The sequence below is a fragment of the Onychomys torridus genome, chromosome 3 (assembly GCF_903995425.1).
Source record: "Onychomys torridus chromosome 3, mOncTor1.1, whole genome shotgun sequence".
Lineage (NCBI taxonomy): Eukaryota > Metazoa > Chordata > Mammalia > Rodentia > Cricetidae > Onychomys > Onychomys torridus.
The window spans coordinates 45,551,056-45,563,068 of record NC_050445.1 but is presented as its reverse complement, the minus strand read 5'-3'; the positions used below and the strand labels follow the sequence as shown (position 1 = coordinate 45,563,068).

Genomic DNA, 12,013 nt, shown 5'->3' with positions numbered 1-12,013 from the left:
TATCACATTTACACATTAGCTACCTGCAATTCCTATGCAAACATCAATAAAGTCCCCTCCACTAAACAAAGCTATAGTAGCACTGTTGGTGAAATGTCAAAGATGCTCAAAAACGACAGAAATTCAGCAAGGAACAACAAAGGCACAGCAAAGCACACTCATTGAGTGACCTCAGAAAGGAGAAACAGAAAGCCAGTGTGAAAGGATTCCCAGGCCCCCGTTACCAAACAGTGTTGTCTCCTAAGTATGTCTCGATAGTAGGACACACACACACTACTTTTCTTAATTGTAAGACGTCAATAACACAGACACGGTTTAGCATAACAGAGCATTTAATTGCACATTTAATTCACATTAACCATCAGACACAGTGATCATATTGGCCACTTCCACTGGTTGGCAGGAGGCTCTTCCAACAGTGGCTCCCACGGCTTCCACTGGAGCATTTTCCTTGCCAGACTCAGCTCATTTTCAGCCTATTAATAAAAGGAAATTTGAAAATAGGATTATTTGATTGATTATTCAAGAGCTATTATCAGAATAATACCTGGAAGTTAACTACCAGAACTCAGATTTTCACAATCAGAATTCTATATCATGAGGTATTCTACCATCAAAGGTTGAGTATTACAAAATTCAAGCTTCAGAGCCACACAGTCACCACCAAGAAAGGTCACCTCTGACTTGTGAGAATGAAATCTGCAGGAGTTAGTGTTCACAAGCTCTTAGAGACATAAAGCCCATTCTTCATCGACAACAGTGGCTTTCAAACTTCACCCATGTTCTTACTTAGCCATCAGCTGCAAGTCAAGACCAGCAAGAGAGGCCCAAAAACTAAATGTCCAATGTTTCTTTACCTGAAGAATCACCTCTTCTACTTTGCCACCCTGAAGCAAGTTTTCTAATTTTTTAACATCTGGTTCCTACAGTTTCAAGGAGAAAGAAAAAAGAAAATTACACATAGAAGAATATCTGAACATTTTAACATCCTACATGTTAAAAAGCCATATATAAAAGCTCTTCCAACAAGCAGTTTTTCTCTCACCATGCTCTTATTTTTTTCAACCAAAATTTTGATTTTTTTGAAATCCATTTCGTTCTCTACTATTTGATTACTTCTGTCTTAATACTAAAAACTATTGCCGGGCGGTGGTGGCGCACGCCTTTAATCCCAGCACCCAGGATGCAGAGCCAGGCATCTGAGAGTTCGAGGCCAGCCTGGGCTACCAAGTGAGTTCCAGGAAAGGCGCAAAGCTACACGAGAAACCCTGTCTTGGAAAAACAAAAACAAAAACTATTAAATATTGACATACTTAGCAAAGGGAAGACATATGATACATTATTTAGTCTTTCTAAAATAGATTTTCACATATTTTATTTTTGTAAATATTTTCTATACCACCAGTAAAAGAATTAAACAATAAAATGCTATGAGAAAAAAACTCTTCTGGGTCTATACCAAACAATGCATAATAAATAAATTATATATTCAAAAATGTCATAAATACCATAAATTACAGCCCCACACTAGAAATGACCTAAATGACCCATCAATTATGGTACTGAGATATAACAGAATACTATATGGCAATGGTAAGGGACAAATTATGATCATATGTAGCAACCCAGATGATTCCCTCAAATATACTATTAAGTACGAAAAACCAGACATGAATGGGTGTATGAAAATCAATCCATTCCCACTGAGTTTAGAAACAGACAAAATGAATCTATTATGTTAAAAATCAAAATAGTAGCTATCAACTGGAGGGTAGTAACTTGGAGTAAATGATTTGGTGACATAGAAGGTCACTTTTTTGTATGATATTAATTAGACTGTGTTAATTCTGAAGATCCATCAAGCCCTACACTTATGATTTCTATATATCTTTCATGTACATTATTCTTTAAGAAAATTGCTAATATAGTGCCTAGACTATCTAAGGAAACTCTTTCCTAATAGACTAAACTGTTTAGTCACTATCCCGGTGGGTTTTGTCCCATAAATTGAAATGAAAAGAGCGTAAATGATAGCAACTTTGTACTTTTGATAGTATGGGAAGCAGAACCAGGCCCTCGCACATGTGAGGCAATGTTCAGCTCTGAGCTACATGCCCAGGAACACCTAGATTTTGGAGCATTCAAAGCAGTTAGACAAGGTAAGGGGCATTCAAGAGAGAAAATAAAGTGACCCCCAAAATACAGCTGCATGGACTCACCAGAACTGCCAGCAGCCTGAAGCTGCTGAAGTGTAAGACCTAACAGGAGATGACAGGGTGATTAAGTTAAACAAAAGCTAGACCTCAGCAGACCTTACAGACCAAGCCAAAATTAACCGCAACCACGATTCTACCTCTAACTCCATCAGTTAAAGCTGGGCGTCATACACACAGCTCATGAAGAACCTCATGAAGCTCAGCCTTTCAGAAACACAACACAGAAAACCACAGGATGATTTTTCAAGAGGAAAAGATGTTAGATTTACACACCGAGAATGCATTCTTTATAAGCAATGTGAGACACAAAGTAAGTAAGATGGGACTACAAATAAAGAATTGGTTTGGAGGCAGCTGAACTAGCAGAGCAAAGGTCCCTAAGCGAAGAGGTGATGGCAGCGAACTCTGACATTGACTGTGAAATGACATAAAGACATAGTAAGTGAAAAAAATACTGAGACACATTTTTTCTTGTAAGATGGGAAGCAACAAAGTACTTCAGACTACTGAAAGCAGTGACAAAATGGAAGAGGGGAACAGGAGAACAGACAGAACAAATGGACAGCGGTCACTGAGAGGGAAAGCTGGGGAAGACTCAATGGCTCGGTGGAACAGTTCACCTCTGAGAAGCAGGGGCATTTTCATACTGTGAGGGGAAAAAGACATCAGTTCATGTGCCTCAAACAAATCAAGCTACCATTAACCTCCTTCAAAGACTGAGTTTGTAAGTTACTTCCAGACTCGGCAAGCTAAGGATCAGTTAAAACTCACATGCTGTTTAACTACAAGAATGAGGTCTCATTGACTGGCATTCTGATAACCTAATAATACATATGCTGATATCACTTGGGCCGGATGAACAGTTTTTGAAGTCTACAAAGTCTGAAGTAGCCATGGGAGTGAGAACTCAACAACAGTTTGACGATTCTAGGAAAGTGGCAGTTCTCTCACGGCCTCCCGCCCAGCACGGTGATTTAAAGCTGTACAAGGCTCCATTTGGTTGGCCACTGTAACATAGACTGATTGAATTAAACATTAGAAATTTCCACTGAGCCTCGTGATATAGATGTGTGACTTCACCTATTCTGGGTACTGAGGCAGGAGGACCGCAAATTCTAGGCATGCCTGAGTCATATACAGAGTTAAGTTCAAGTCCATCCTTGGCAGTTTAGTGAAACCCTGTGTCAACACACAAAGTAAAAGGCAGAGCTTGGGATACATACGGTATGTTTGCCTTACTTGTGTGAGGACTTAGGTTCAATCACTAACCCCGTTAAGCACACAAAAACACAGACTTTTCTTGTAGTTGTAGAGAGCAGATGTCCAAAGTCAAGGTGACAATATAATTGGGTCTAGTGAGGGTTTGTTTTTCCCTTAAGTCATAGACAGCTGGCACCTTGCTATACGCTCTTACATCCTCCATTCGCTGGGCTCATGGGCAAGGGGTCCCACCTTTGTGAGTTTATTTAACTTCAATTATTTCCAGTGATGATTTATTTCTAAATAAAGCAATATTACATATTATATCTGTGACATACAGATTTCTGGGAACAAAGTATTCAGTTCCAATATTAACATTCTTCAGTGGAGCTTTTGAGAGGTAAGAAAAACAAGAGTGGCCTTCTTCCTGTACAGCAAAGCTGTTGAACCTAGGGCTCATGCATGCTAAGAGCTCTACCACTGAGCCATACTTCCAGCTTTTTATTTTCAAACAAAGTCTCATAAAGTTACCCAGGCTGGCTCTAAGCTTCCTCTGTAGCCCAAGGTGACATGAGTTTGTGATCTTCCTCCCTCAGCTTCCTTAGAAGCTGAGGATTACAGACCTGCATGATCAAGGCCAAGTACTTTCTAACATAATTATTTTGACAGCTTTCTGTAACCTCACCACGACACAATTCTCTTGTGTTTTTGTTCTTCTCTACTGTGACTGGAAATCAAGATGGATGCTTCTACAGTAAGAGGTAAAAGGTCACTGACAACTAGACAAGGAGGAGAGGTACAAGGAACACTGCAATGTCACCAGTGGATCCAGTCTTAGTCCTGTCCTCTAACAGTGCTTCACACATAGAAATCAGTCAAAATACGGGTGTGTGCTGAATGCAAAGGAGAAAAGATGGAAGACTAGCATCAAAGGAAGGAGAGTACACATTAAGAGCTAAATAAGCAACTGAAAATAATCCCTAAATGTCTTCTTAGATGTATAAACCCAACCCAAACAAACTGACTTAGCTACTTACCGCTTTGACCATATCCAGTTTCTCAATTGTGATCTGTTCTGTGTATTTTCTGTAGGCTACATGTTTAGGGAACTGCTTCATAATATCAAGAATCTTTGTATACAATATTGTTAGCCTCTGAAAAGACAAACCATACACATTTGAGTAAGCTAAAACCCACCGGATCACACAGAACATGTGTTAAGTGTCTCACAGGGAAACTAAAAGAGGAGTCACAATTATAAATTGTGCTTTACTAAAATTCATGTCTATGCTCAACCTCACTCTTTACAACTTAAGGAAAAGTGGAATACAAACATGGAAATTCTTCCTAGCTGTGATATATATAAAAATTGTGTGCACATATATCAAAAGTATAATAAGCTAAATTAAAACTAACTTGTAGCTAATGGCCGTCTTTGGAAACCAAATCTTTATTAAGGCAGATTTCCTCATCTTGAGGTAAATGGGTACTACAAATGGTACAGAGCACATCAGAGATGCCAGGACTATGGCAAGACCACCAAGGACAGCAGCAGACTGCGGATGGCAGAGCCTGAGGAGTGGGTCTAGTCCAAGCTCTCTGGCGCCCAGAAGATCCTAAGTACATTCCAGATGTCAGACCCTACACTATTTACACTGTTGGGTTTTAGTTTTGCTTTGATATGGTTCTAACTGTGCTCTGTTCTTTCTTCTTGAAATAAGGAAGTATGGAACTTGTTTGTGATCTTACAGGAACCTATAATTCGGAGACTTTGGATAACATGTGTATGCAGTATACATGCATATGTACGCATATTTGTGTGTGTAAGCATACAGGTGTTTATGGACATGTAGGTATACCCTGTGTGTGTGGAGAACTCAGTTGGATGTTGGGAATCTACTTTCATCTCTCTCCACTTTATAAATTGAGATAGGGTCTCCTGATAGAACCCAGGGCTCATAAACAGGACTGGATTAGCTGGAGCTTCCTCAGGGGATCCTTCCTCTGTCTTCTGAATGCTGCTGTACCCAGCATTGAAGTGGTTGCTAGGGATCTAAACTCAGCACACTGAATTTCTTAAAGAAATTTGAAAGGTTGTAATCTGATTTAAACTCTTAATTTTGGCATCTTTTTAATTCTTATTCTCTCAAATTTATTAATATAGTACATATATTCATTTTTATACAGTATTTTATTAAGTTTCAATCTGATTCAAATTTTGAGGTTGTTAAAAAAAATTAGGGTGGGGGCAATGATGAGATGGCTCGGTGTCTAAGAGCACTGGCTGTCCTTCTAGAGGACATGGGTTCTATTCCCAGCACCCACACAGCAGTTTACAACCATCTGTGACCCTAGGGGATGTGACACTCTCTTCACTGGTACCCAGCACACAAGTGTACACAGACATACATGCAACCAAAACACTCAGACACACAAGTATCAGACTAAAAACGAATTTTTTCATCTTTTGGGATAAAAAAGAATGCATCTAGTCTTACAGAAATTCAGATGAGAATAAGAATGACCAGCATAGGGCAATGCAAAGAAAAAAATGTCTATCTAATTTATTTATCCAAACTGGGAACTTCCTACGGTGAAAGGAGACTGACATCATTATGTCAAAATACAGATGTAAACCAGAGCAGTCCTCTCAAACAAGATCCATGCAGACCCTCCACCTGAGCATCTCCATAATCACAAGCAATCAACATTTCTTAACAATGGTTTTCTTTTCTCAGAAAGAATGGATTTTCCACCGGGTGGTGGTGATGCACGGCTTTAATCCCAACACTCAGGAGGCAGAGGCAGGTGGATCTTTGTGAGTTCAAGGCCAGCCTGGGCTACAAAGTGAGTACCAGGACAGGCGCAAAGCTACACAGAGAAACCCTGTCTCGAAAAACCAAAAAAAAAAAAAAAAAAAAAAAAAAAAGAATGGATTTTCCAGTGTTGCTTTGTAAAGTACCATGTGCTGTTTGGATATACAAACAGACTGGACATAGATCAAATGCTTTCTATATAGAAATAGAGACTGGTGAAAAAACAAGAGGAGAACAAGATAAATACCATAAAACACAAAATCCATGTAAGGCAGGCTGGGGTAAGATACAGAGCAGGGAGGTAGTACTAAACAACACTAAGCGCTGGCGACCTACATTCAGAGCTCCGCTGCCTACTTGCCTAGACAAGCTACTTCTATCTAGATGCCCTCATTCCTCATCATAAAATGTAGAGAACGTATAGGATGTAAGATCAGAACAGCACCAGCCACATAGTCTCTATCTCAATATTAGCATCCTAGAAAGGAAGAATCACTTTAGAGAAAGCAGAGGGGTTCATTTGAAAAAAAAAAAAAAAAAAAAGATGCATCTGAGCCACCTTTGAGGGAGAAAGGGAGTTGAAAACTCAAAGGTGTTGGAAGAAGCAATTTACATACGAAGGAACCCAGGACTACACGGCAAAAATCACCAAAACCACAAAGGAAGTAGATCTAACTCACAGCTGGGCCATGCAGTAAGGAGTTGCTCATCAAATACAGCTGTAGAGTATGTGAAATGCACCTCACTCAGACTGAGATATTGTGTCAAGAAGAACAGAGTGGGGGGCTAGAGAGATGGCTCAGAGGTGAAGAGCACTGGCTGCTCTTCCAGAGGTCCTGAGTTCAATTCCCAGCAACCACATGGTGGCTCACAACCATCTGTAATGAGAACTGGTGCCCTCTTCTGGCCTGCAGGCATAAAACTGTATATATAAATCTTTAAAAAAAAAAAAAAAAAAAAAGAAAGACTGGAAAAGAGGCTGCAGACCATTATTAATTTTCATATTGATTATATACTAAAATTATAGTATATCAGATGTTAGGTTAAATCATAAAAAATAATTTAAACAACAACAACAAAAAAAACCCTTCTTTTCCCATTGAAACAACGTCTTACTGTATAGCTTGGGCTGCCCTCAAACTGAAGACCCTCTTGTTTTAGTCTCCCAAGTGCTGGGATGACAATTATATACCACTTTCAGGTTTTTATATTAAAAAAAAGGTAATGTCTAGAAAACTTAAAATGACATTAAGATAGCTTACACATTTGGTGCTCACATTTATTTGGGCAGCATCTGACTAGAAAGGAGTATACGATGACATAAGATAGGAGGAAGACTTAGATTGCATGTAGTTCTACATACCAAGTTAAAGAACTGGGGCCTCTTTGTGTGCGGAACTAAAAAACATAAGAAAAAGGTGCGGTTAAATCAGGTTTTAGGAAAATTAACCTGGCGGTCATGAGTTAAAGAAAGAAACAAATCAAGGCCAGGAATAAAGCTGTTGCAATCATTTAAACAAGAACAAGGGCTTAGGCTGTACTGACAACTGAAGGAAGATGATGGAGGGCAAACGAGACTGTTAGAGAAAAAATTCAGCACAATTCATATTGGAATAAATATGAATGTAAAAGATTCTAATATCAACGACAACATCCGAATTCTGAGTTGGGGGCTCGTCAAGAGAAATACAATCCATACAGGAAGAGCATTAGAAACAGAAAACTGAGACTTCTGTTCCCACAATAAGTCTGAAGTTCAAATTCATAAAGAATGCAAGAGAGCCATTCACTATGCACTGACTACAGACTATGCACTAGTCAGAGTTCTAGCAGTGAACATACAATAAAATCTTATCTTTGTGAAGCCTGGGACAGACAAGATACATTAGCAGACTGTGGTCTGTGGAGAATCCCTAAAAGGGTCCTAAAATTGAGAAGGTTTCAAAGAAAGAAGTGGCATGACCCGACTCATTTTAGCACTTACAAATCAGCTGAAAAGAAAGTCGGGAACAGCAGTTACCAAAGTAACAAAATTATCTCAGGAGCGGGGAGAGGGACAGAAAAGTGGTCCTAGCCAAGGAGGTTGTGAGGTGCACACAAAACCTGGACATATTCTGAGGGTCGTCGGATCCAGAGGATTTACTGAAGTAGCAAGTGAGATGTGAGATAGTGAAAACAATCCAGTCATTTCAGATGGGGAATCTTAGCTGATACGTTAAGTTTGGGTTGCCTGCCTGACATATAAGTGAAGATGCTCACTAAGAGCATATTTGTGTGTATACATACATACATACATGACTTGATGAGAGGAGAAGTCAGGTCTTGATATAGAAATAGAAGAATTAACTGTTTATAGGTAATGTTTGAAATTTCCACTCAATGAGAGCAGAGCAAACCTAAAAACTGTCTAAGAACTGGGTCATGAATACCACAACAAAGCATAAAATGGGGAAATGAGGAACAACTGGAAAGGGCAAAGGATTAGGGAAAAAACAATACACAATAACAACAAACCCCTAAAAACAAAAAACAGGACACAGAGAAGCCCTGACACCCGGTAAACAAAGTACTTAGTGTAGACCATCAAAAATGTCAAACATGCTGCTCTTGGGTCAGGAGACTCAAAGGTGCTGGCCTGCAGCCTGATGACCTGAGTTAGACTCCCCGGACCTACACAGGGAAAGGAGGGAACCGACTTCAGAGGGCTGTTTTCTGACCTACACACACTGGCACATGCACAAATAAATAAATGTAATGAAACATTTTTAATGCTACTCCTGGTACAATTAAGAGAAATGTGAACTGACTAGATTTAGCATCACTGGTATCGTGGATAACCCGGAAAAGAACAGTTCTGCCCAGGTCTGGCCGAGGTATTTTCAAGAGGTAATGAGAAGGTGCAGGTAGTAAATATTTATAACTCGAGTTGTTTATGCACACAGGGAAGGAGAGAAATGATGTAATTGCTGAAGAGGGGGAAATTACAGGATATTCTGTTGAAGTTTGTTTGGTTTTGGTTTTTCCCAATGGATACTGAAGGAGGCAACTGTTAACAGTGGTGGGTGGGGTAGGCTGTGTGTGAACTCCAAAGCAGAAATGTTTAAGGCAGGGAAAGGATGGCAAAGGAAAATGCCACCATGGAGGGAGGGCGCTGAGAACAGCCCATACAACTGAAGCTACGAAAATGCCAAGAAAGGGTCAAGAAGAAAAGGCAATGTAAAAAAAATTGCCACACACACACACACACACACACACACACCCCATGCTTACCTCGCAAGACCAAGGTCACACACACACACACACACACACACACACACACCATGCTTACCTCGCAAGACCAAGGTCACACACACACACACACACACACACACCCATACTTACCTCGTGTGGACCTTACAAGACCAAGATCACAAACACACACACACACACACACACACACACACACACACACACACACACACACACACCATGCTTACCTCGTGTGGACCTTGCAAGACCAAGGTCACACACACACACACACACACACACACACACACACACACACACACACCCTTACTTACCTCGTGTGGAGTGTCGCACACAGCCAATCCCACCAGGCCAGTGGTCTGTACAGAAACAAAACACAACCGTGCTATTTACCGTAATCCCACGCGTTACCGCGCGCAGAAAAGCCAGCCCGCCCCGCCGATCGGCCGCCCCTCGGACGGAATCACGAACCCGCTCGTGCCCTCCCAGGCCAGCGGAACACTCCCCAGCCCCGTCGGCTTAGCGTCTCCACCCACGCGTGAGGGCGACGCGGCTGCCCACTGCCCGGTCCACGGCACCACGGTGACCTCCACTCGCTCACCTTCTTCAACAGACCCGCCATGACAGCACCCGCGGCCCGGAGCGCACGGCCCTCTGGGAACCCCTCCCAGGCCTGCTCAATCGAGCGTCGATGCCGCTGCTGCTGGGTCACCTAGGAAACGACTTGGTTCCCAAAGCGGGGTGAGTGTTAGTCCCGCCCACCTGGAAGGGATTTGCGCATGTGCAGCTCATGCACTAGGCTCGGCACGGTTTGGGTGCCTCAGAGACTGATGCCGCTGTTAGGGCTAAACGTTGAGGAAAACGCTACACTACGAAAAACCTCAAATGTAGTCACTGCAGGAGCTTTAGTTTTGCCTAGCCTATGATGGATGGTCTTAACTGCACTTCCTCAGCTTATTGAAATGAGGGTGGGATCCGGCCTGAGTGAGCATCGTGAAAAATGCTCTCCTCCGCATGTGTGAATACGTCCTCATAAGTGGAAACTATAAAGTGGAATTAACCATCTGATGCATCCTTTTGCTCTTGAGGAAACTGAATGGAAGGTTATGAAGTCATAGTCTTTGTTCCAGTGGGAGTTTATGAGGTCATAGTCTCTGTTCCCTCTGCCGCCAGATCATAAGAATGTCTGCAGTTGTTGAGCGTGTTCTAGAATGTAGAATCATGGCTTTATAAAGGATGCATGTGTTCTTTGTAACTTTGGATTCAGGCATCTGCTGTGCGGTATTTGCTAAAGACAGACCTGGCTGATCCTGGTTAAGGTACTACAAAAGTGATCGCTTCCATGTGGTACAATAAGTAGTTTTCTGAACCAACCCTTTGTAGAGGGGCACACTGTGAATGAAGGCTTGCTAATGGTATTCTAAGCTAGCGACAGTAGAATTCGCTATAAAGAGACACATCCATGGCATCTGTGATATCAGAAGGGGATCTAGAAATGTCTTAACAAACATTGTAAGTGGATAGAATGTTCTGGGTTCTTAAGTGGTAGAAGTGCACTGTATGGCCCAGAGGAGTAAATATTCCAATCCTGGGAAAAAAGGATGTTAGGAAAGTCTGTAAATGCTAGAGAGAGATTAGAGCCGGGAGAGCTAGAGCCAAACTTTTGACCCTGCATCTTACAGAATTTACTCTTTGGGCCCTCTAGCCTGTCCAAGGAGAGCTGGAGCCTCCAGCTCTGCTTATCGGTGATGGAAGCTTTTTATTTTTGTGAGAGGCTCGATCTTATCAAAATTAGGTGATCAAAGCGTCTCCTTGAAATCCAGGCCTCTAGCTCGCCAAAGGGAAATAGTAGGAAAACACCTGAAAGAGAGAGTCTTGGTTCCCAATAACAACGGTCGTTCCTGAAAATCTGCCCAGGGGCACAACTCCTTCCTTTGACATCTGTCTCTTATCATTCATAAGCAGATAGCAAAGGTGAAAATAATGCCTAACCAGAGAGCTTGTGTCTCCCTTGAAAAGCGAAAGTGGGGGAGGAGGCCCCATTTAAGTGAGTCATTAAAGTCGAATAACAGCCAAACCCCAGACATTTGGAGATCATCTACTTCGTATGCCATTTGTCCAGAAACAGGCTTGTTTCTAATTACTTATTCCATTCCCAGAGTTTTCAATACTATTATGGACAGTTCTAGAAACTGTGAAGATGGTGATATCTAATATTCCAACCTGGATTGAATTTAAGTTAAATATTGAGATTAAACTTATAAATAAAAAGATAAAATTAGACATAAGAATAAAGTTTAAATATGGCAAAAAAATTTCCTAAGTGTTAATACCTTATGTTTGACTAATCTCATCCAACATGAAAGGACAAATTAAGTAAAACAAGACTAGAGGGATACAGAATAACTAATGTAGAGAAGGGACTTCACAAATGAATTGAAATGAGATCACACACTACAAGGCTGAACTAATCATTCACTAAGCTATTGTACTGATTGCTTATTCTGTGACAGCCAAGGTGTAAGGACAGTAGAG

General features: G+C 41.1%; 1 protein-coding gene across 1 annotated transcript; it reads right to left on the bottom strand.

Annotated features, from left to right (window-relative positions):
• Window positions 1-314: 314 nt before the first annotated feature.
• Window positions 315-10,178, bottom strand: Ndufa5 (NADH:ubiquinone oxidoreductase subunit A5). Its single transcript, XM_036182248.1, has 5 exons — window positions 10,080-10,178; window positions 9,793-9,837; window positions 4,454-4,570; window positions 858-923; window positions 315-476 (listed from the first exon to the last, which is right to left on the bottom strand). The coding sequence occupies exons 1-5, from the start codon at window positions 10,098-10,100 to the stop codon at window positions 375-377; spliced, it is 351 nt and encodes a 116-aa protein (XP_036038141.1). The 5' UTR covers window positions 10,101-10,178; the 3' UTR covers window positions 315-374.
• Window positions 10,179-12,013: the final 1,835 nt, after the last annotated feature.

Bases quoted from the DNA above. Each gene is read 5' to 3' on its own strand.
- Ndufa5 (XM_036182248.1), bottom strand. From the start codon at position 10,100: ATGGCGGGTCTGTTGAAGAAG. The intron at 4,571-9,792 runs GTAAGTAAGGGT...TTGTCTTTTCAG, and splicing joins TGTGCGACACTCCACACGAG to AGGCTAACAATATTGTATAC. The intron at 477-857 runs GTAAAGAAACAT...TTTTATTAATAG, and splicing joins TAGAAGAGGTGATTCTTCAG to GCTGAAAATGAGCTGAGTCT.